The sequence below is a fragment of the Syzygium oleosum genome, unplaced genomic scaffold, assembly GCF_021117445.2.
Source record: "Syzygium oleosum isolate NSW1041296 unplaced genomic scaffold, Sole_v2.1 Sole_v2.48, whole genome shotgun sequence".
NCBI lineage: Eukaryota > Viridiplantae > Streptophyta > Magnoliopsida > Myrtales > Myrtaceae > Syzygium > Syzygium oleosum.
In genome coordinates this window covers 1558716-1583560 of record NW_026607532.1, presented here as the reverse complement: position 1 = coordinate 1583560, position 24845 = coordinate 1558716, and the positions used below count along the sequence as shown (strand labels likewise).

Below are 24845 nucleotides of genomic sequence, written 5' to 3'. Positions count from 1 at the left end.
TCCTATTCTCATTGGAATAAAAAAGGATAAACCTGTTCGATTACCATAGCCCTGGCCCCAGGTTATACGACAATTCGCTTGGCTTAACGGGCATTTTCTGTAAAATTAGAAAGATAATATGAATAAAGGAGGTTAGCACTGGGGATAAGCTTCAACAGTTAGATCCACCACAGCAACGCAGATCAATACCCGTATAGAATAAGTACCGTCTCTCAATACGTATGTCCAGCAAAAATAAAATACCACATACTAATTGCTGCAGAAGAAAATAATTCAGACACCCAAAGAAGGCATTACAAGAACAAAACACGGACAAAGGCACACCCCAGAAGGCAAAACTCGTATAGAATGCAAATCAAATAGCTCTAGTCAGGGTGCCAATCACTGCTAGTTGACCCCATTCCAGGAATTTAATCTCATCTGGGGTCTCCTTTACTTCAGGCCTAAGGACTCCACACAGTAAATTTCTCGAGCCTCAGAAAGTATTCACCAAAAAAATACGGTTATGGAATCCACTAAGAAGGTTTCCTCATGTTACGGCCAGCACGGATCACTTCGTCCACCAATAGTAACTGGGATGCAATGACAGGCCTGAAAAGACAATTTCACAAGTAATTAGCATAAAGGGAAAATCACTAAACGACCACTGGTCCCCATTGTAGAACCACAGCATATATTAAAATTGAACACATAGGATAAATTAATTTTTGCTGGCTTGTCTTATCGTTGTCGCATCAAAGTCAGGTTTGAAACCAAGACAATCCTAGCGCTAGTTTCTTCACATGAAGGTTGCCAGTTACTTGAAATTCTATTCGGCTGTTGGTTCAACTGATTTAATACCAGAAACACATTTCTATGGGAAAGATGTTACGCAAACTGCTTTTAAAAGGACAAATGTCAATGTACCCTGAGTTTACGATCTGGCGCTTCACAGAGTAATTGTCGAAGATACCCTCCATCTGGGGATCAATAGGTTCCCCTGTGTGCTGATTTAGGCCAACAATATTTCCCCTATCATGCTCGCCCTGAAGAACCATCAAAGAAGAACACAAAGCTAACTATTCAGATCATTCCATATTCCCCATGCTGTCAACTAATAAATTCCACAGAAAGTATCATACCGTCAGAGAAATGATCACGTCCTGCGTATCAAGCCCAGAATTCTCGGCAAGGGTCTTCGGCACCACGAGAAGGGCATTAGCAAATGCTTCAACACCAAGCTGGGCACGCTGTTCAGTTCACAAACAGCAAATACTTATAGAACAGATAACGACAAACTTCCAACTGAACTAGACAGTGATGTGGTTTTCTTTTTTTCCATTCCACATGCACAAATATTAACAAAGAGTCTACGTGAATTTGTATGGCTACAATTTTATACCCCTTGGACAGTTTTCTTCACTTCATTCATCAAGAATTGTCTGGCTGCCACTTCAAAAGCTCCAGCCCCCTGAACCCAAAATATTTAAATCAGCAATCCATGTTGTCGATAAAACCCCTTATCGACAAAGGCAGTTCCAAAATGAGCTCAGTCAGGATAAAAGTAAGCAGCTTTAGAAAAGAGCCTTCAAGTCTTCCCATCGGAATTATCCGAAAATTGCATGTCATTTATTTTTATCGAGAATGCACAATTATAAAATAAATTGGATCTGTTACATGGCTATAGAGCTAGAAGCAACCATCAAACAGAGGAGAATGATGTTCCTTACAGACCCTTGCCAGAGTCAGGCGATTCGGAAAAGGCACTTACCAGTACCACAGCTTCATCTTCGATAGTATTTTTGACAGCTCTCAGACCATCACGAACAGCATCCTTTATTTGAGCAATTGTGTGGTCATTAGGTCCTGGAATATGAACAAATAAATGAGTTTTCACAGACTCTTAAAACCCTGAATGCACAAATCAGACAAACAATAAGAGGCAAGACGCAAAATTAATAGTCTGAAGTAACCAAAATTTATAAGCTTCCTCTAGTACCTTTAATCAAAATTGTGCAAGAAAGTGGATTCTTCACATTTTCCACAAACGTGTACTTCTCTTCTCCAAGGATATGCTCATAGACAAGTCCAGCCCAACCAAGGCAATCAGGAGTAATATCAGCAACTGAATTGACAGCCTCGCCACCACAAGCTAAGACCAAGCGTTCCATATTTCTCCTCTTCGCTCTCCGAAGAGCAATAATCTACACAACTACATATGGTCAAAATGGTGGCACAGAGTACAAAAGAACATTCAACCAGAATTGACAGAGCATCTCGACCGAAACTCAATAATATCAATGATGAAGATTACTAAGAACAATAATCCGAAATGGTCTTTTAGGGTGATTCTCATTTAAAATAAATGTCCCATCAATGAAGCAAAATAATCACTTAACTACCATTCCTTTTTCCAAACTAACCCAACAATTAGAACAACATTCCTGAAAACAACGCTCTGTGAGACGAAATCTCTACCCTAGCCATTTCACACTGCACAAAATTGAAAAACTGGACATTGCTTAATCTCAATGAAAAAGTTGCTAAACGTGCACTTGTCCGGGGGGCATATAAACAATTTGTTAACATGCACATAAGGTAACAGGAGATATAGACAGACCATAAAATTATGAAAAGTACAACTTGCCAAACAAGATAGAAATAGCAAGCTGTCATGTCTTTTCAACAGCAACAAATGCGAAACATGGCCAAGACAGGTGTTCGCAATAATTTTGCGCAAACTATTCTCTTTTACTAACTTGAAATGAGCATATGCCCACTTTGGCCTTCTAGCTGCCCATCTTGCATAAGTTACCCATGAACTTACTCAAATCACTGGATAATTGCATCTAAATATTATTACAAACTAACCAAATAAGATGGTACCACCATGAAAGAATTCCCCACTATCAAAATCCAAACTGTAAAGGAACGAAAAACATAACAGAACTATAGCAAGAAAAGGCAGGATGTCAGTTTGGCGTCTCATCAACAGAACTTCCCAATTTTATTTTTCCAAGTATGTTGATTATCTATAGGATAGAGCGGACTAGAAGCTTAAAGCCATACACTTCAATACATTGATCAAAAGAAAGCGCAATGCTGTTGATCAAGAATTATTGATACGTCAGAGGAGAAAAGCTACAGATTCGTCCTAGACCTACCCCTGCTCTTGCAAGAAGATCGAGCGATGGTGGGTCTATACCCTTTTGATTGATGACAACAAAACTATTGTCATTGCCCGAGCAAACCTGAAAAGGGACAAATTGGAACATTGTCACAAGACTGGACAAATGTCGAAGTATATGACAGTTGTTTACACTAAATGAAGTATGTGCCAATTAGATTCTCCACCGAAGGCAGATTATGCAATCTCAACCTTGTTCTTAAGTTCAATAATCTTTTGAACTCTCTCATCAACTTGACGCCTTTCCGCAGCAACCATTGCCTCTCTCTGCTCAGCATTAGAGTAGAAAAAACCTGCATTTATTTCACTGAAAGAATATATGATTAGTCTACTATTTCCCCAGAAAGACCTTACAAAATGCTACTTTATGCTCCAAAGAAACTGCAGAGCAAGCTGCTCCTTGGGAACCGCTATATCACACTTTCGGAAGTAGATTTTGCAAATTTAGCAAAAAATCTTCGACGATGAGTTTTCAGCACTCCATTTTCAAAGAAAAGCTCAGCCAAATCATTTTCATAATAAAAAATTTACTGCATAACATATCTACTTCTTAATTCAAAATATTTACAGCTATTGCTTTTTACCAGACCAAAACACCGAGACAACTAAATGGGACAACTGAAAACCACAAACAAAAAGAATAAAAAAAATACAGTTTTTCATGCTTTCAGATCACACATATTAACATAATAGTACAGCAAACAAATAACCAACACGCCAATGCATTCAATTAGTATTGTAATCTACAAGGGGATCAACAACATCAAATACTCTCAACAATAACATAGCGATGACCATCTTCCACATAGAGCCATAGACCTATTTCAGAATGTAGAAACCAGGAAGGAAGCAAATACATGGTAGACAAACTTCGTGTTTTTAGTAGCTCTCATTCATGCCATGGCATTGCCACCAATCTGTTCATAAGGACACAGATAGTCCAGCAAACAACCATACAAAATATTGAGACGGTTAAAAAATCATGTTTGGCATGTGAGAGTGGAGACAACGGGGAAACATACATTATAGAGCACCAATAAATCATGCTTATCTCTAAAGAACAACAGTATTTGTACCTTTTCTCATACTCCAAGGTCACATTGCATGTCAAGATATGACAGTTCTCTGCTCGTCTCTTCATATCAGGATGTCTCGAACCATGATCAAGGACAAGACCCTCAACCTGTGGATGACAAGGATAGTATAGTCAGCACACATTAAATATATATTTCGTAAGAAAAAATGGACATTGGCAAGCCGAAGGTACTGGACCAATTCTCTTTCTTTTTGTGGGTTTCTCTAAGAATGTAAAAGACACTATACCCAAAAAGGAAACAACATCATAATATTTTTCTTCACCAAGGTAATGCAATACTTCCTTTCAAATTCATAACTAAGAGATATGCTTAATAAATTGGAAGGGACAGCAATCAATATGAGGACAACAAAAGGACCTATTTCATTTTAGATAATCTTTCTATCGAATTGCTTATAGTGATTGAAGAAATAAGGAGTCAAAGCTTTGTCTTGCACTACCTCCAGGAGGGGTATACCTTCCTATCTTATTCATGATCATGGGCTCAACAAAACACGCCACAATCATATAGTCAAGACTTCAAACTTCATGCCATAAAGAGAAAAAAAATAATCAAGCTGTAGTACAGAAAGTGAAAGGCAAAGCGAGGTACGATTCTCAATTTTTTTGTAATAGTATCACATCATTTCTCCATTGTAAAATATCTAGAAGAAAACTTCCAGCCATTTTCTCTTTAGAGCTGTTAATACAAAATGCTTTGTGTTTTGGCTTTTTTCAGGAGTACCTATTTTCCAACTTTCTACATTTCAAAGGTAGCACCTGCCCGCCAGATGTTCGGGTAATCAGTCAAGCATTTTCACAATTCAGAACAAATCCAGAACATCTCAAGACAGGAAAAGAAAGAAAACAGATGCCAGTGAGTCCAAAAATTCAACGAAAAAAATGGAGGCAATGACAAGGTATATATTTATTTCCACTTCATAAGAGGTAGATCTTTTGAAGTGGCCAGTATAATCACAAAGAGACATGAATTCACAGCCACAACTATGAAAGACATTCATACCAAGCGCGTATCGACATCAAACTTGTGGCGCATATGCATAATCTCCACCATAAAAAGGTCAATGGCTTCCTCAGGTTTTCTGATGCAGAGCACCTGTCATGATGTAACCAATTATTATTAATCACCATATCCATAACAAAACTTCTAAGCAGGTAATGACAAAGGCCTAGAAAATTATGCTTGTGAATTAGCCCATCTGCCACCTCAGTAGTATCACTCACCGCATTAACAACTATATCTGTCAATTGATCAGCCAGTGCCTCGTATAGCTGTCCAAGAAAACATGTCAGTAAGTATATAAAGAACTCGTTCACAGAATAATAGAAGATATCAGAAGTACCTTTGTTCTTAGCGTAGTTCTGGCAACCATCTTAAGAATTTCTTTGTCAGGTTCTTCGCCCATTACAACGGGAGTCTTGAACTTCTCAAGAAATTGGAGGGTTGCTCTTTTTGCAATCTCAAATCCATCAACCAGAACACGTGGATGCATGCCTAAAACAAGTAAAAGCTGACAATGAAGGTGCTCCTGAGGCACAAATGGAGGCCCATTTCCAAAAGTTCTAGCTTTTCTTCAGTGATGCAACTTTTAACTCAAAAGGTGACTGAAACAAATTGAGAGGCGAACAACTTCTTTACTATGCAATTGAAAGAGAAATAAATCTATGCATTTCCCAGTAAAATTACTGGCTTCTAGATACTCTGCATACCAACATTATACAAACTTCGATTCAAATATATGATAAAGACTCCTCATCTTAGGGCACATAGTCTCCAAATAGGACAACAATGGAGTGGCATTCATTCTTCCAATGCAACACAACCTTCAAATCACGGGCTTGGTCAATTAGGACAACAAAAGTAGGTCGGAGCAAATAAGGCTATTCCAAATAGCTTCCCTTAGGATTATATAATATGCAGCATGACTTTCGGGATACAATAATGAGGAAGTAACCCGCCGGTGCCACCAGAATGGGAGTCTATCTTTGAGCCTAAAAAAGGCATAATATGTTTATAAATGCAAAGTCAGAATGTCATAGGGGCAACAGAAGATGGTTAAGGATATGAAACTTCAGCATGCAATAGAAACGAGAGACCGTGCTACTGAGTTGGGGAAATTGACAACATACCTTCATCGATATAGCGCTCAGACTGTTTCATAAGCTCGCCAATGAAAAGGACTGTAGATGTTGTTCCATCACCGCTTATGTCGTCTTGTGCAACAGCGGTCCTTGCAATCATAATTGCAGTTGGGTTTTGAATTTGCTGCAGCAATTGGTAAAATATCAACTAGTGCTAAATCCAAAGGTGTTCCAAATGCAAATTTTCACATGCGAACTTTACTGTGGTAAAATGATCAGCGTAATGGGCCATCTCTGAAGATCTAGCTTTCTAATCTATCAAGTAAAACTGCAGCAGAAAGCTGTGTAAAAGCTAATCCAACAACTGGTGGTAATTTACCTTCAAAAGCAAAAATTGCCACCCACTAATTATGAAACATCTAGGACGACAAGTTTACTTTGCAGGCATTTTTCATTGCCAAAACAACATGAAGTTTGAATGAAAGACAATCCAACCAACCAGGTAGTGCAGGCAAAACCTTTCTTTAATTGCTGAAACTTCAGTTTGATCAATGGATCACGTAAAGTCTAACACAATGCATTTCCTTATCAAGATGTGGTCTTCCTTGTTTATCGTAGATACCTAGAGCCGCATCAAATTCACGAGAAAGCTAATCGGCCCGACAATAGAGTCTCAGACTCCCCTAATATCTGGGGAACATAGAACTACAAATTGACCATCCATTTTACATAATCAGAAGTAACTCCAAGTCCACGGGCAACAGTAGCAGAAGTCGAGCATAAGGGCAGATTTAGTATTTCCGAAGAAGTAAACCGCAAACCACCACCATTTACTTCCTATTAGATCCTCGTAGTTTCACAGTACGGCGCCCCGCCGAACCAGAGACACCAAAACAAACGACATCGTAACCGAGCAAACAAAAACGCGGCCAGCCCATCGCAGAGCACGAGAAAGAAACACCCACCATTTCCTTCAGGAGGGTGTTCCCATCCTTGGTGAGCTTAATGTCCCCCGCTCCCCCAACAAGCCTGAAAGTTCAGCGCGACGACAAGATCAGCGACAGAAACGCAACGGAAAGGAAAAAGGTCGCGATCCGAGACGGGCTCACATCTTGATGGTGCCTTTGGGGCCGAGGTTGGTCTTGAGGACGTCCTGCAGGCCCTTCGCGGCGTTGATGTTCATGTGGAGCGCCGCGGACTTGTTGAGGACCTCCGCATTCGGATTCAGCACCCGCAGAGACATCTTCCGAAGCCTGGGAGGAAAGAAAACGTCGACGAATCTAGGGAGCGTTCCCGTGCGCAGTGGAGAGAGAGAGAGAGAGAGAGAGAGAGACAGGGAGTGAAGAAGCTCTTCGAGGAACTAGAAAAGTTCGCAGCAGGCGTTAGGGCTTTCTGGAGAAAGATCTCTCAAAGAGTTTAAGCGCGAGACCAAACGACGTCGCTTGGATAGCCAGGAGGCAGGATCCTCTGCCGGGTCGGGTCGGGTCGGGTCGGTCCGGGAAAATGAAGCGGGCTTTGGGCACGCATGTCCATGCTAGAGTTTTTGTTTTGCTCGCAAAATGTGTATCACCACTAATCAAGAAATATATGAGATCTATCAAAAAGAATGAAAGATATAGGTTGATGAAGAAGAAAAAATTGGCTTTCTTTGTGTTGATGTTGAGAAAACCTCGAACCCACAGAGCATATGAAGAAGAAATTGGGATTGATAAAAGTGAAGTCCGGTGGAATATCATCCGAACTTTCTAAAACATCAATGCAATGTAATTGTCTTATTATATCCCGAGTGCATTTCGTTTTTGTATCGATTTACATGATTTAATGAACTTTTTAATTAAACCAGTGTAATCGTTGTGCTAGGGTTTGGGTGTGAAGTCGTGCTATTGTTAAAATGCATGTTGAATAAGCAGAAGAATATGAAACTAAATGAGGGTTGCTTCCTCCTTTGTTAGAGTGGAAATTGGCGGAGAACCCGCAATATTACTGAGTTGATAAATGGTCGTTGCTATCTAAGGACTTATTCCACACGAAACCAAGTTGGATTGCTACAAATGATATCAAAAAGTTAGATTGATCCGAGAAGACCAAGGCTGTGTTTGGTTCAACGTCTGTGAAAAACCTTTGAGTAAATTTAAAGGGCTTTCATGAACAGCAAAACCTATTTGGTGAATTGTAATTGAAAAATGCATTGGAAAGCAGGCATCGAGAGAAATACCGTTTGATGGATACACATTTGAAAAGTTATCTGGTGTGACTAATTTAAGCTTTTTAATTTGTTTAAATTTGGAAAAAAAACGACGATTGCAACTATCAAGGGATCGAATATTCAAAACAGCGCAATGCAAACGTTTTGACAAAATTATAAATGAAAAAAAATCACATTTCTTTTTAGTTAAGCGATAAGACAAGTTTCAACATTGAAACGAGCAAGACCCATCAATTGAATGACTCCTCATCATACATTTATAGGAAATTGCCAAGTTAGTAAGCGAAATCCATCCATCGACTTTTTGACATTTCGTCTTTTAAGGTTCATAGCATTTCCGCGGGTTATACTCAGCTTTATACCTAAGGGATGATCGATCACTTGCTAATGAAGTCATATTTTTAGACAATCATGTGACTTTGCATAGGAAACGGACCTATTCATTCCCCCACAAATGCAGCTCGAAACACATTTGATTTTCTGAAATAGCAAAGTGCATTTGAGTTATGTGCTTTATCACAAGAGTAGATCGGTGGAGTTTTCCTAACGTTAGTCTCGAATTATACCGTCGGCGTACCATAATCCGGATGACCAAATATCTGCTTCATTTCACGGCCCATCGACCTGACTTAATTTTCTCTGTGGAAACTAGATTGGGCGTGCTGTATTTTTACACTACTAATATTACAGTGATGCGCACAAGAAAACCAACTAGAATATGTGGACCCGTGACGCCAACTCGAAGAGACTAATCTAGTTTTTTTTTTAAATCATAATTGCACATGCTTATGTAACTTAGAGGATAAACTTGTCACATGCCGAACTTCAATTTTTTTGGCAAAGAATATCGATTGTCTTGACAAATACATCCATTCGATGAATCCTGCAGATTGCAGAATGCACCTATCATCATCCTTATTAAGTGATGCTCGGCTAATTCTGTCACGCCCCTAAATATATGTGATCTCTAGCCTCGTCAAGCATTCTAAATATCGACTTGCGAGTAGGTTTTTGTACAAGCACATCGATTTCTTTCTTTCTTGTCCGTTTCTTTTTCTTACAAGAAACAGACACTATTGAGATTACATTTTGTCGAGCCACTGCAGACATAAACATTTTTAGCTCCCGCCATTCATGTTTGCCCTCGAATACAAGGAAAGAAGATCAAGCTCCCCGTGAAGGCGAATGAGTTTGTCTTGCTCAATTACGATAATAAGTCCAAAACGTTGCCGAAACATGAAACGTCAATGCGCACTGAACGAAAGTGTCGAGGCTCTGCGATTCCTCGACGAAGAGCAGAAGTGCCCGCACTAGTGAAGCACTCTCTGATTGCAAGCAAGAAACACCCGACTAGAACAATCAGGCATCCTCTATTTAAGCAGCCATATCGTCGCTTTTAATCTCCCACATCTCCTCCACAGCAAGCACGTCGTGAATTTCAGTCGAGTGCGTTCAATCGACAATCAATGGCGAGCCACTACTTGGCGATCGTCCTCATCACGTGCGCTCTGTACTCTGTCGGCGGTATAGGTATTCTGCGTCGCTCCGACAGGCTAATCCCTCTTCTCTCGATTCATTTCGGTTGTGCCCGTCTCTAAAGTCGCGACTGAATGTTTTCTTCCTTCCCATCAGAGGCAAGGCAGGGTCCTTTACCTACCCTAACCAGTGTCACAAACGGAGAAGGCCTAGAAGACTTCCCTTCCAGTCCAATGGATATAGGTATATGATGATTCAGTACAATCTCGCGTCTCGACTCTTCAAGTTTCTTCTTTCTTGTCCGGCATATCCTTCTCGGTCTTTCGAGTTTAACGCAAACTTAGAAGCATAATCCTGATGTTTCTTAATTGATCCACATGCTGGTTATATAGATCCCCCGGGAAGCGTCAAGGACGAGCCTCTACCTGGTAGCAACGTTCTGCTGGAGTCGGGTCCGATTCCAGTCCACGCTGTCTCCGAGGAGCCGGAGCCTCCACCTAGTAGCGACGTTCTGCCGGAGTTAGGTCCGATTTTAGTCCACACTGTCTCCGAGGAGCCGGAGCCTCCACCTAGTAGCGACGTTCTGCCGGAGTTGGGTCCGATTCCAGTCCACGGTGTCTCCGAGGGGCCGGAGCCTCCACCTAATGGGTCCGCCTACGAGGAGCCTCCGCCCCCCGGGCCCGATCTAAACTAGACGGTACGGCGATTCGGCACGATCTCGTGTCTCGACTCCGACTTTGTTTTTTTTTTGCCCACGTCTGGCGTTTCCTTCTTGGTCTTTCGAGATTAACACTGAACTTAGAAGCTTAGTACTCATGATTCTACAATTGATCCGTATGCAGATTATACAGAGGACGCAGAAGAAGGATAACTAAATAAAGCCTGGAGGAGGAATACGTATATACACGTCGCAGCGTTTCGCCTTATTATTGCTGTGGATTTCGAATCATGCCATGTACTTCAGTTCGCTCCTGGCAATAAAAATAGCTAAAGATCGAACCTTTTAGTTCGTTTTTCAGAGTCTTTCCTATGAAACTACAGTTACTGCTACTGTCTGCATAGGCTTATGTGGAAAGTATACTCATTTAACTTAAACCACTTTGCGTATATCCTGGTAATCTAACCAAAGATCCCGAAACCAAATCAAAGAAAGCGCTCTAGATAGAGAGCCTGCGCAAACAGTTGCTAAGCACGATATCGGATCTGTTTTGAAGTCTAGTTTTATCCGATCTTCGTGACGGCACTCGTAAAAGCCCGGCCCGCAAGCACAGAGAGTTTGCCCTTTAAAATGTCGTGTTGGGCGAGCGGGACATGCATCTCGGACATCCGTTATTCAACGCCGGTCGGAGAAAAAGATAGTTTTACTCGAGTTATATTAATTGTATAACTAAATTAAATTATCCGCGTAACATGCATCTCGATTAACTTTTTTCGTTTGAATTTTTCATTACACTCTCTATTTTTTCTCCATGTCACCGTTACATTGTATGATAGGTTGGGTAAAATTTAAGATTTCTACCTGCAGAAATGAAAATTCACAATGGTAAAGACGATATATTTTGAGCTAATTACATAAGAGCGACCCTTATTGCACATCATTATAGATCCGAACTCGGCAGGATGCAGAGGTTCCATAGTGAATTGATTTGATCAATGCAAAACATTTTTTTTTACGTATCTTAAAGAAGTGCCCACAAAAGGCAAATTATATTTATAACCACCATCTATAGCTATATTGAAATTGGGTATGCACAGCATAAAACAAGACACTTGAGAACACAAGCGCCTACGAATTCAGCATCGGCTTTGGAATGGAACTGAAAAAGGCAAGCATCAATTTCAAAGATCCATTTAGCATCGGAAGAACATCGCCGAAGTCCTAGAAAAAAATCCCCGTGTGCCGAAAAGAGAACATGGTTAGCAAATTCTAGTATAGCCTTCCAGGATTCTTATATCGAATTATCAAATGGAATCTTAACGGGGCAAAAGACCAAACCCATTAATTTCTAGAAACCTGTAACAAAATCCTTCTGGAATTGTACGAGACAAGAGTTCCTAGAAATACAAAGCGCAAGTCGGGTGAACATGATCCAAAGTCTTGTACAGAAAAATCTCTCAAATTACCACATTCCTCCTTTAGATTTAAAAGGAAATAGAGCTCACAGAAAACTTACTGCTATAAAGTTTCTAAATTTACGACTACATTTGGGAAAAAATGAAAACCTCCAGCAGCCCATGGGACACCTAAAGACACGTGCAACGATCAAAACCGCATTTATTTAGTCAAATGAATGACCAACAGAGCTAAGTTAGGACAAGATTTAATACATGCAAATATTAAAGGAAATAAATTCACTATCTGCTTCAAGGAAAAGCACACAAGCAGCAAATCTCCACGACCATTCGAGGTTCAAAAAATACATAAGGCAAAAATTGTGACGAGCATTATCACCAAATGAACTGACTTTAGCTCGTAGATCATGGTGCATTATCATCACCAAGAAAGATATGTTTATGACAAGCTTGAAGTTCACAGATCAAGCACAAATTGGGAAGTGAAAGTGGAAAAATGGGAAAAGTGTCAGAAAAGTTCTAAACCTTTTGCATTAACGCCAATTTAGTCATAAATCTTTTTTAGGTGCCAATTCAGTCTTAAACTTTTTATTTTTGTGCCAATTCAGTTCTTCCGGTTAATTTTAGCGGGATTTTGCTGACGTGGACGCCGGTCGGCCTACGTGGCACCGCCGGTAATGACGTGGACAACTTTTTAATAATATTTTAATATTTTTCGAATTTTTTATTTTAAAATTTTTTTCTTTTCTTTTTCTTTTTCCTTTACTTCTCTTCTTCCTCCAGCCGATCGCCAGTCCGGCGAAGGCGAGCCTCGCTAGCGGCTGGGCGAGGCACGACCTCGCCAGATGGCTGCGAGGACGGCTAAGGGGTCTCGGAGGATCGCGATTGGCATGACAAGGCTAAGAGGAAGACTGGTTCCAAGCGACTTTGCCATCGCTCCTCACCAATATGGCAAGGTCGTGCCTCGCCTAGCCGCTGGCGAAGCTCGCCTTCCGCTGGCGAAGCTATTGGCCTCCAGCCGATCGCCGGCTAGCTGGAGGAAGAAGACAAGTAAAGAAATATAAAAAGAAAAAGAAAAAGAAAGAAAATAAAATAAAAATAAAAAGAAAATAAAAATTTTAAAAATAAAAAATCGAAAAATATTAAAATATTATTAAAAGTTGTCCACGTTATCGCCAGCGGTGCCACGTAGGCCGCCCGGTGTCCAAGTCAACAAAATCCGGCTAAAATTAGTCGGAATGACTGAATTTGCATAAAAACAAAAGGTTTAGAACTAAATTGGCATAAAAAAAAGTTTATAACTAAATTGTCATAAATGGAAAAGGTTTAGGATTTTTATGACACTTTTCTAGTGGAAAAATAAATACCCAGCACAAACTAGGTACTCACGCGAGCTTGAAGCTCCCAGATCAAGCGCAAATAGGGAAGCGAAAGTGGAAAAAAAATACTCGGTACAAACTGAGAACTCACACAAGCTTGAAGCTCTCAAATCAAGTACAAACCGATAACTCAACATCTAATAGGGAAGGACTCGGATTGAACCTAATCACATCATATATGGGAAATGCATCGCTTGACAGCACGGCCAGCTTCAACAATTAAACTAGTGTTCTAGGTGAGAGAATTTTGTAACATCCAAAGTGTCCTGTTGAAAAGAGCAGGATTTATGAAATGATTATTAAGTAGAAAAACTCACCCTCAAATGATCAGAATTTATTTTACTGTACATAATCAGTAACTCATTCATATTGAAAATCAAGTGTCAATAAAAAAAAACATAAGGAAATAATAATCTTAAATAGGATAATATGTCACCCAACCTTTTTTTTTTCTAAAATCAAACTGTCCCTTTTTTTTTTAATCCAAAACCATCCTTGTATTTTTTTTAAAAAGTTACACCGTTTATCCTTCGTTAATCTCTTCCTTTTTAATCCGATATATTGCTGTTGAGATGGACTATTGGAAAGTTGAATTGATGACTAGAAAAGTTGACGAGGGTTAAACTGAGTAGGAAAAAACGAATCAAAATTCCAAACGAATTAAAAAATGCCCTAAACAATAGGCAAAACTGAAAACTTTAAAAACTAAAAACAAACAAAACCTGGCCTTGTGAAAATTTGCCGTCTTGGGGTGCCACTGTCGACATCTAAAAATGACTAATTTTGTTTATTATTATTGACAAGTGACAGACTTAATCTACTGAAGAAGATCTTGGTGAAGATAGAAATCATTGATGAACGAGAACAATCGATAACTTGAAGAGTATAGACCATTCGCCAAAGAAGTTATCAACAAAATTATAAAATTTATCAATAAAAGCCTTTGTCAAATGACAACGAATTGACAAGAATGTAATTAGTGGGTGGTGATGGCAATAGCGCTAATTTAGGATTTTTTTGTAACTTCCAGTAAATAAGTGTTGTTGAGTAATATTTGTGGATAAGTATTGCTTTGACCACTGGATTAGAAAGTTATTTCTTCATTCAAATCGAGTAATTGTTGTATGTAATCGTCATATGTAATAAATTATCAAAGTGTGCTCTTCGTAAAGCTCCCTCAATTCATTCTTTTGCAAATTTATCATTATTTTTACTTTCCTATAACTTAAATGGCTAGGTGCAATTGCCTCTAATTTTATTACCTTTAGATTTCTTCTTATTTACTTTCCTATCAAAAAGTCAACAAAGTATTTCTCATCACTTTTGGTGAAATAGCCGCCTTGAGCTCAAGCTCCCATGGCCGCAAGATTGGAGCTCATCCACCAACCTGAACTTAAATGGCTAGTAGCGATGGCGGCCATGACCATAGAGCTAAAGCTCAAACATCTACGGCGACGCAACGTTGAAGCTTGAGCGCATATGGTGTTCGCGAGGAGAGAGAGAGAGTATGTTACAAATTGCTTAAATTGGCTAAGTTCACGTTGAAGTATTATCACACATCGATTGACAATAAATCCTAAATTTTATTTATATTCACGTGGTCTCCCTCCATCTAATAGTTTAAGCTTTTGGGTTGGATTTTCTAACATGATATCAGAGCTAATGCTATCCCTTTCGCGAATGTGTATGGTAAAAATTCCATGTGAAAGTACGATGTCAAAATTTCACATCTCCATCAATCTAATAACTTAAGAGATGTTCTAAAAATTCCATGTGAATGTGCGCTTCCCACTGCAGTAAAAAAGTAGAAGGATTACTGGTAATAGCAAGTAAAATTGGATCGGATTATATTTGTTTGTTATAAGTGCATTAAAAGTTCAAAAATTTGTTATGAAAGTGTAATTGAGTCTTAAAATTTTCAAAAAATGCAATTAATTCTTAAAACTTTTCACGAAAGTGTAATTAAGCTTTAAAATTTTCAAAAAGTGCAATCAATGCCTAATTAAATGGAGTAAACGGATTGAGTTTTAACACTCAATTGCACTTTCGCGATAAATTTTACGACTTGATTGCACTTTTTGAAATTTTAAGATTTAATTGCACTACTTTTAATGCACTTATTCTTATTTGTTTTTAAATGTAAGGAAAAAAAAAAGAAGAAAAAGAAAAAAACCTCCCGGTCCGGACCGAGAACAGGAAATATATCCTGCCCGGCGATCTCGCTTCTCTCCGTCCCCGTGCCATCTCTCTGCAGAATGGTGGATCCCTGCATTTCCCATTCGATCGTCTCCGTCTGCTACTGAGCGAGCTCGAGGTGCAACAATGGTGAAGAACTACGTGAGGGAGAACGTGCCCCTCTCCCGCTTCGGAGTGCTGGTGGCGCAGCTGGAGTCCATCGTCGCGTCCGCCTCCCAACAGCCGCCGGACCCGCTCCTCTGCTTCGATCTCCTCTCCGATCTCATCTCCGCCATCGACGAGGAGCCTCAGGTACTCGCCTCGCTCCTCCAAATCCGTCGGAAGTCGATGTTTAAGCTTAAAGTCGGTCACCGGCGCGGTCTCCACGTCGTCCGCGCCGGATCGGGTGGTCGGATCCCGGAGCTGGTCATGAATTCCGAGCCGTAGATCCTGAATCACCTGAACTAGGCGTTTAGCTCAGTTTCTGTCGTGCGCTCTCGCTGTTGGAAGAGTTTCGCCGTTTGAAACTCTCTGCTTGACATTATGCTTCTAGGTAGTGCGTGTATGGGAGGATGTGGTGGGGATGAGTGTAGAAGCTCTTAGAATGATTGAATTGTTTGCGCAATCTGTACCGTCATCTTGCCGAGTATTGCAACGTGACTCGGATATTGCTTTCGTTCAGGAATCGATACTGCTATGGCAAAGAAAATGCGAGGATGCGCTGTATTCTTTGCTTACTTTGGGTGCCCGAAGGCCGGTGCGCCACTTAGCGTCTGTGGCGATGGCGAGGATCATTTCCAAGGGAGATGGTATTTCGATATACTCTCGAGCGAGCAGCCTCCAAGGATTTCTTTCTGATGGCAAGAGGAGCGAGCCACAGAGAGTTGCTGGTTTGTCTAGGATCCCTGTTTTTTCCCCCGAGTGAAATGTTTAACATAAATTTTTTTTTTATTGTAATTACTGAATTTGTAGTTTCTTTATATTCATTTCGTGTGAGATCTTCCTGATGGTGCCGTGCGTCTCAAATGTTAATTAGTGCAAGTGAACTAGTTAATTGCTTAGGTCCTCTTTTCAGCCAGCTTTTTCCCCATGTTATCCTTGTAAATGTCCACAAATCTTTCTCAATTTGTCGAAATGAGAATGAATCCTATTGATCACCATCCTCATTACCTGCCAAAATAGGTGGTTAGTGTGCAGGGTCTATATTGTTCATTGCGGTTATTATTGATTGTATCAAAAAACTATATGAGATTATTAATTAGGTTAGAGGTTTGTAGTTTGCCGCAGTGTTTATGTGCTTAGCTCTACAAGGGATATGTCCCATTCACTACTTTACTCTTTGTCATGCAATTGTTCTCTAAAAGCATAGTTAGGCTTAGCAGTCGGGAAATTTGCTGCTTGGAAAGGCTTTCCAGCTATAAAAGTTCTTAGTTCATAAGTGTTTGTGAATCTTGCTAGTTCTCTACCAGTAAGAAATCCATGCTGGATATTCATATCCTCATGACCATCAGTATCATCCTTTGAAAGCTTTGTAATCTCAAAAGAGCACACTTCTTTAGTGTAGGACCATTCTTATAGCCTATCCAGCCTTATCTTCTTGATATATTTTGGAGACCTTGCGCTTTTTTATATTTTTTCGTTTCCAATGATCATCTTTACGATTCTTAACAAACGGTTATCAGCTTTTAAATTGTGAAAAGGATCGAATTGTAAATGAATTGTGACCTGATTGGACAATTTTTGTTCACTTTTGACTCACACCTTGAAGTTGAATTGTTTTGTATATGGATCAAATTGAATTGTGATGGTTCGAATTGTGAGTTATGCGAATATAAATACACTTGTTAAGAGGTAGGACTCTCGAATAATCTTGCTTCCACAATGGTCGTTTACTAATGGCAACATTTAATAAAATTTAAATCTGAGGACAACACTTTACTTGAAAACTTTAAAGTATTATATTGCCATTGAGATGTTCCATTATAAATAAAATTGCTCCCTGTAAGTAATTTGATGCATTCTGTAGCTTCCTTACACTTCATTTTTCTCTTGTACTCTAGGTTTGTATTTCCCTCCCTTAACTAATACTCTAATGCAATTCTGTAGGGGCTGCACAGTGTTTGGGTGAACTATATCGGCATTTTGGGAGAAGAATCACTTCAGGTTTACTTGAAACGACCATCATTGTAACTAAACTTATGAAGTTTCATGAGGTACATTTCATCCCTTGCATCTCTAGAGTATTTATTCTTGCAAGGCAGCTGGATTAAAAGAGGGCTTTTGTTTCTTTATGGTTCAATATCACCTACTTACATCTTTCTTTAATGATGCCTCTCCCCCAACAAAGAACAGAAGAATTGGTAGTGATGCGTTCTAGTGTGGAGTTTTGAAGTTAAAGAAGATGATGCCAATTTTGTGATAAGGAGGCTGTATGTCCAAGCATCCACTTGGACATTTTTTTTTGTTTGTGGGTTTGCATCCCCTTGGTGCCCTATAATCTTTTGCTTTAATCTAGTAAAAAATGTTCAATGCATCCATCGCATGCGTTTTGCTTTTCCTTTTTACATAATGAAATAAGGTTGACTCCCGAAGTTGTACCAAGTTATGTTCTCTTGAACTTTCATAGCTTGAGCAGAATATGCTACCTATTTTTTTCGGTTTTTCTTTGAAGAGTTCAATATAATTTCTTTTTGTTACAATGTTATTTTCTCATACTCAATTGGAATTCACATAATCATGGAAAGCCCTGAGATGATTGCTGCTGGAAGTTAACATGGTTATGGACATGATTGACTGGGAAAATGGCTAGCATAATGCAATTATGGTTTTCAATTGTTGTCGCCGAAATTTTCTTCCGTTCTCTTGTTTTCTACTTCAGAGGAGTACTGGTTGTTCGTTATTTCATCCTAATGTCATCTTGCTGGGAGTTGCAGGACTTTGTTAGAAAGGAAGCTCTCCATATGCTCCAGAATGCCTTAGAAGGCTCGGGGGGCTGTGCTGCCTTTTCAGCATATACTGAGGCTTTTCGTCTTATTACACGATTTGCTGTGGGAGATAAATCATTTGTAGTCAGAATAGCTGCTGCAAGGTGTCTCAAGGCATTTGCAAATATTGGAGGACCAGGTTTAGGAGTTGGAGAACTCGACTCTTCAGCTTCTTATTGTGTTAAGGTGTGGCGATGATGTATTTTGCTTCCTCATAGTCATAGCCAGTTTGTTTTCATAATTAACCCATTTTTTAACAGGCCCTCGAAGATCCGATTTCTTCTGTTCGGGATGCTTTTGCTGAAGCATTAGGGTCGGTGCTTGCTCTTGGAATGAACCCTGAGGCACAAGTATATATCTAATTATTATTGGTTTTCATAGATGATGTTTCTTTTACTCTACAGTTGCATTCTTGTGTTCTTCCTAGGTTCAACCAAGGGGAAAAGGACCTATTCTCGTGGGCAAGAAACTAGAGGGTGGTTTGGAGAGACATTTAACATTGCCTTTCACAAAAGGTGTTACCAATTTAGATAAAAAGAAACTGCTCATCCTATGTCCTCTACTCTTCTGCTTTTTGGTTGAATGAATGTATTTTTATGAAGTGTTCGGTTATGAAATGGAATACGACTGGAATGAAAATTCCATGGGAGTAAAATAGAGCAGGAACGGCAATCTAATAGCTATTTGGTCTGCAAAATGGAATGTTTTTTTGTCAGAATTATGTATTTGTTTGGTTAATCAAAATTAATAGGCAAATAAGCTAAAGATAACAATAGAAGATTAAAATACTTTCTTGTCGACTTTAGTCAATATGATGATCAAAGCCCATTTTGTTCTGTACTTACAAAAAGAATAGAAACAGTTTGAGGTGGTACCACTGCTAGACAAAAGTTATAGAGAAAGAGAGTGTACAAAGTCTAACAAGCTGCATGCTGAAATATAATTTCTGCAGTAACCCCAACTCAAAACCTATAACCACCTTACTATACTTCAAAAGAATCGAGCTTGACATAACTATTCAAAACTATATTTTTAGGATAGTATATTATATACCTGGTGCCTGAGGTTCTTCTTTTAAGTGATTCATATGTGTTGCACGTGCTTCATGGTTTTATTATTTACTATACGTGTGCATTTTCATGTGTGTACACTTGAAGTCCTTCTCCCGTCCTCAGACTTAGTATGTTCTTCATGGTGTCCAAACTACTCTTAGCTAATATTTTAAATTGCAGCAAGTGGAGCTCGTTCCAAGGACCTTAAAATTGGTATAACTCTGTCATGGGTCTCCTTTTTACAGGTATGCAGTCAGCTATGTAAGTTTATCTTCTTTTCTTCAGTACTTTTGTTCACTGTGATAATTTCAATCTTTCTCTCAAGAGGAGGATTCAAAATGTCGAAGCATGTGAATTTCTAGAGCATCTGTCTTTATTTGCCTTTTTTCTGATCATCATTGGATTTTCTTTTGGCCTGATATCCATTCGACACATTTTTCTCATTTCCTGGTACTTCTCACTCGGAAAAAAAAGGGTTAGATGTGGAGTGTTTTTTGTTGCCCCTCATATTCTTGTTATTCCCCTACTGGGATCGCAATGTTCGTTTCTGTTAACGCAGTGCATTTCATAGGCCATTCGTTTGAGATATCTACGTCCAGATAGTGAGCTTCAAAACTTCACTCCTCTGGTTATGGACATGCTTCGTGCAGACAATTCTACTGATGCCCATGCGCTGGTGCGTTCTTTGAATTTATCCTGTTTTAACTTTGTTTTTTGTGCCCAGAATTCTCATTTTTCTTTGTCAAATAACAAATCTTCATCATTAAAATTGTTTAGCAAAGATGAAGTACCATAAGCTATGGAAAGGGAAAATGGAGATTCTATTGTGGATCTATTCGGTTGCCTTTCTTTTTAGCTGTTTAAGTTTTCTCCAGTATCCCATCATTCGTTTACGATAATCCTTAATCATTACTTAGTAGTGGATGTGCATTTTAAGGGTGTGTTAGTATGAACTATGAGCTTGATTTTAAGTTTATAGAAAAACAGAAGTAATGAAAATGTCCGGATCCAGATACAAAGAGTGGCCAACACTTTAGTTGTACGTCACGGTATTGAAAGATGGTGGGGCCATTTTGTAGAATTCTAGCAGTGATACTGATGGCAAGAAAATGCAATTTCTTTCTTAGTATGTGATCTTCTAGTTAGTGCTATATATCCAGGCCTTAGTGTTAATGCTTATTATTAGATGTTTTTTGTTCCTGATCTCACTGGAAGCATTGCTGTCATGTTGAAGATGCTGTAGGGTTTTAGTGGAAGTTTGACACTCATTATTCTTCTTGATAACATGCTATTCAAAGCTTTCAAATGTATGAACGTCCTTATTCAAGGCTACTGATGCATTTATGGTTTTGAAAGGCATGTGTTCTGTACATTCTTCGAGTGGGTATCACTGATCAAATGATGGAACCTACTCAAAGGAGCTTTTTGGTTTTTCTGGGAGAGCAGGTTTGTGATTATCATTTGCTGTAGATCTTTCCATTCTTGATTAACAAATTTGATTGCTGGGTTCCTATAAATTGTGTTATTTTATCAACTTATGATCAAAGTATCTCTCCTTGGGTAATTTGCAGCTTCAGTCCCCTGATTTTGCTCCAGCAATGAAAGTCGCTGCTTTTCGTACCTTGTCATATACTCTCAAATCGGTAGGAGAGGTAAGCTCTAAAAAATTTCCACTTAATGACTTTCTCTCTGTGAAGAAGTATAAATGGGGATTCTGCAATTACGCTGGTAGGATTTTGCTATACCTTATCATTCAAAACTGGCGGAGCTATCCACTATGATGACATAACTTGTCTAATTCGGCTTGTGCTTAGATACGCAGATAGTGTCCACGTATGATAAATTGTTCTCTGGCATTGTGACTTCTTGACCTCTCTAAAGCATCTTCTAGTTGTAGTAATTCACGACGTATGTTTTGGTTACGATACATTATGATAAGTGGAAGACTATATGACTTGATATGGCATTGGGCGGTGCATGTTTCTTTTTATGCAGGTTCCGTTTGAATTCAGGGAAGTTCTTGATGACACAGTGGTTGCAGCAGTTTCGCACTCTTCTGAACTTGTAAGACGTTAGCTTCATTTCTTCAATGAGATGAAGGTGGATAATGTTGGTTGGATATTTTCCTTTTGAATGAATAACTTCCGATATTTGTGCATCTTATCCCGGGTTTTTCCTTTTTTCTGTGCTGTTTGGCATGCGTGCTTTTCTTGGTATGTGTTTTGCATGAGCCATTGTTGCATTAAGGCAATGGTTGCTGAAATAATCCAATGATGGGAAGCTTGCTAGTAACTTGATTTGCTTTGATTAGTCATATCCTAGTTACTTTAGCTGCATGCAAGGTAGTCAAACTCGGTTTTTTTCCTTAGATTGGTGAGGCTCCCATAAAATCATATAGTAAGGTTGAATCAGAAAAACGCATTATTATTCGCACTTTATAAGTAAAACATAAAGTGTCTCGAGTTGAGTCTCATATAAATTAGTGATAAAGCTCCAAATATTAAATTTAGCAATAAAACCAACTTTAGAAAGTAACATTCTCATATGCCATTTGATAATAGCAGCACCCTTTCAGATTTCGTAGATATATGTCATTGTGACTCTAGATATGTTAGCAATTTACTAAATAATTGCGAAATTTAACTTATCGATCAATTCGGAACTACTAGTACAAATCTTTATAGCAGCACAATTTCAAATATTGTGAAATGAATTCACCAAAAGAAAGTATGAAACAAAAACATGTGAAGCAATGTTACACCCCCACAATGAATAAAACTTGTGGAGCTCGGCCAACCATTGAGATGTCATGGGTCATCAAGAATGAATGACTTATGTCTGGTGGGAGTGCGAGAAGTGAATAGAAGAGATAGCTACTTACTATTGGCGCCCTAATCTGTTTTGATCATGAAGATCTGAATATGTTTTTGTTTTTATAACATTTTTACACCTAAGCATTGGCGAAACACACCATTTCACTAAGCATCAATGCATTTGTGGGATTGTTTTATTTTTATATTCTTTTGGGCATTATTGAGTCCAAAACTTTAATAGAATTCACGTGGGCACGACTGAAAGACAACTGCCGATCTGGAACGAGTTGACTTGCAATTTTAGTGAGCTCACTAAGTCAACTTGCGATTTAACCTAGAAAACGATTTCAAAGCAATTTAACTCCGTCCCCATGATTTTACAATCGAAATTGCGATTTTAACTACCATGGTTGCTTGATATTGGATGAAGCAAGTAGTGAATACATTTTAGATGAACTAGCTCATTTTGGAAAAAGAATTTGGTGTACTACGGTATTTCACAATTTATTTTCTGGCTTTTGAGCATGCTTCTGTGTCCATGTGAAATGTGCATAGATATCCTGAAAATTGCTTGGTACTTCTGTCCTTTCTATTATGTGAAAATGTGTGACTTTGTCTTGACAGTGTCGATGTTGCTTACCTTGGTGCCAATAGTTATACTTAAATCTCTTGGCTAGGTACGTATTGAGGCGGCTTTGACATTACGTATGTTGGCTGAGGTTGATCCAACATGTGTTGGAGGTTTGACATCTTTTGGGGTCACCACGCTTAATGCTTTGAGGGAAACCGTTTCTTTTGAGAAGGTACTGTTCTCATGGGAAAGAAGCTTGTTTGTTATTCAAAATGCTTTTAATTGATAATAGGAAAGATGGTTTGTTTCTTCTGTGTTTTTCTGTGGTTTTTATTTTGCATGTTGTTTTCCATTTAGTTGTTTATCGAGTGCAGAGATATTTTTTAATAAGCTTTTCTCCTTGAATATTTCTCTGTATCGACTGGAAGTTGGATCAAAATTGTTTTTTGGTGTCTGTAATTGATACAGAATTTGTCTGCATTACTTTTACAACCAATTGGCATATCGTTATGGGTAAGAAACCAAGGTGATTGGTTTTAGGTGATGTATTTGCAATATGATTGCTCTCATTCTCATATGGGATTGAAAATCTTTCTTTTCTGAACATTTGAGGCTGTGTTGAACAGTTGTTTTTTCTCAAAAGCTTAAGCTTTTAGGATACGTGCCCATGATGTGTACCAAGGTATACCTCAACACTTTCCCTTTGAGTGGGACTATACCAGTGAAACGTTTGATGGTGTAACCACATTAGGCGACAGCGGGAAGACAAATAAGAGTGACAAACATAATGACAACAAGGATTGCAAAGATTCGAACCTTTGACCTGAAGCTTTTATACCACGTTGAATGACCATTTCCCCTTAAGCTTAAGCTTTCAGGAAACATGCCCACAATGTATATCAGGCATTTATCCTAACAGGAGGATTTTCTTTGAATTGACTAATTGAATAGTCTTGCTTCTTCATTTTTTTCTAGCACCACATGCTAGATGAATGGGTTAAGGATCCTATTCCATGCAAAATAGAAATTTCTCTGCGGAATGTGTGCATATGCGGTGATTGGCAGTTAGGCTGAAAGTAAATGTAGCTATATCTGAGAAACTCTGACGAGTTGGAGTTTTGGGAACGTTAATGTAAGCAGTCTGGCTTGCCTCCAAAGTAGAGGCAGGCTAATCCCTGAAAATGCCCTTCCTTTGGAGTTGGGGTTCCAAATCTTTTCATTTTTTATTCTTGATATAGTGAATTTAGGGCTTTAGCCTTTTATAAATTCCAAATTGAATGTAGCCTTCACACAAAGGCGAGGTCCGCCCCAGCAAGGGGGAAGAGGAGTGGTGATGCAGGATTCTTCCACCAGACTACTTTTCTGACTTGAATTCATTCATAATACGGTACAGGAACTGGTTTCACAAAAGGTGTCTCGAACTCAGAAGGGAAGGAGGTCGCTCGCACACTTACTTGAGTAGTGCGGGAGACCGTCGAATAGAAAGGAACATGAGATCGTACCTGCAGATGCTAGGGGCATATAGTTTCTTAGCAACTTTGTTTAGACCTCTCTCTCTCTCTCTCTCTCTCTCTCATGTCACCTTTTGATTGGAAATTATTGCATACCTCTTCTTCTTTATCGCTTTTTGAAACCCAAGGATCATAGTGGCCTTGGGCAATGTCCAGGGAATTTCTACTTTGGAGTAGTTCTGATTTCTTTTGTGTGGTGCATTATGTTTGACCATTTGATGTGACATTCTGGTTTCTACATTCTTTCAAAGTTAATCTTCC

General features: G+C 39.1%; 3 protein-coding genes across 5 annotated transcripts in view; 2 read left to right on the top strand and 1 right to left on the bottom strand.

The window, feature by feature from the left end:
* Nucleotides 1-222: 222 nt before the first annotated feature.
* LOC115681412 (T-complex protein 1 subunit zeta 1) lies at nt 223-7698 on the bottom strand. Its single transcript, XM_030605354.2, has 15 exons — nt 7454-7698; nt 7310-7373; nt 6393-6528; nt 5606-5757; nt 5487-5534; nt 5266-5358; nt 4243-4349; nt 3359-3473; nt 3144-3230; nt 1979-2183; nt 1751-1845; nt 1382-1450; nt 1122-1229; nt 907-1025; nt 223-591 (listed from the first exon to the last, which is right to left on the bottom strand). Exons 1-15 carry the CDS (start codon nt 7585-7587, stop codon nt 516-518), a joined length of 1608 nt encoding a protein of 535 aa, XP_030461214.1. The 5' UTR covers nt 7588-7698; the 3' UTR covers nt 223-515.
* Nucleotides 7699-9863: 2165 nt separating this feature from the next.
* On the top strand, nt 9864-11118 carry LOC115681363 (leucine-rich repeat extensin-like protein 3). The gene is made up of 4 exons (XM_056306849.1): nt 9864-10080; nt 10183-10269; nt 10419-10723; nt 10869-11118. Exons 1-3 carry the CDS (start codon nt 10017-10019, stop codon nt 10718-10720), a joined length of 453 nt encoding a protein of 150 aa, XP_056162824.1. The 5' UTR covers nt 9864-10016; the 3' UTR covers nt 10721-10723; nt 10869-11118.
* Nucleotides 11119-15658: 4540 nt separating this feature from the next.
* Nucleotides 15659-24845, top strand: part of LOC115681335 (protein SWEETIE) — a 30560-nt gene continuing 21373 nt past the window's right edge. The window contains exons 1-12 of one of the 3 annotated variants that reach the window (XM_030605250.2): nt 15659-15965; nt 16336-16543; nt 17760-17866; nt 18587-18823; nt 18898-18987; nt 19065-19152; nt 19870-19934; nt 20261-20365; nt 21046-21135; nt 21261-21341; nt 21685-21753; nt 23180-23305. In XM_030605250.2, coding sequence (XP_030461110.2) covers nt 15801-15965; nt 16336-16543; nt 17760-17866; nt 18587-18823; nt 18898-18987; nt 19065-19152; nt 19870-19934; nt 20261-20365; nt 21046-21135; nt 21261-21341; nt 21685-21753; nt 23180-23305 — 1431 coding nt within the window. In that variant the 5' untranslated portion in view covers nt 15659-15800. Of the gene's footprint in view, nt 15966-16335; nt 16544-17759; nt 17867-18586; nt 18824-18897; nt 18988-19064; nt 19153-19869; nt 19935-20260; nt 20366-21045; nt 21136-21260; nt 21342-21684; nt 21790-22827; nt 22995-23179; nt 23306-24845 lie in introns of those variants that run through there. The other 2 variants (XM_056306845.1, XM_056306846.1) reach the window with 2 other exon arrangements.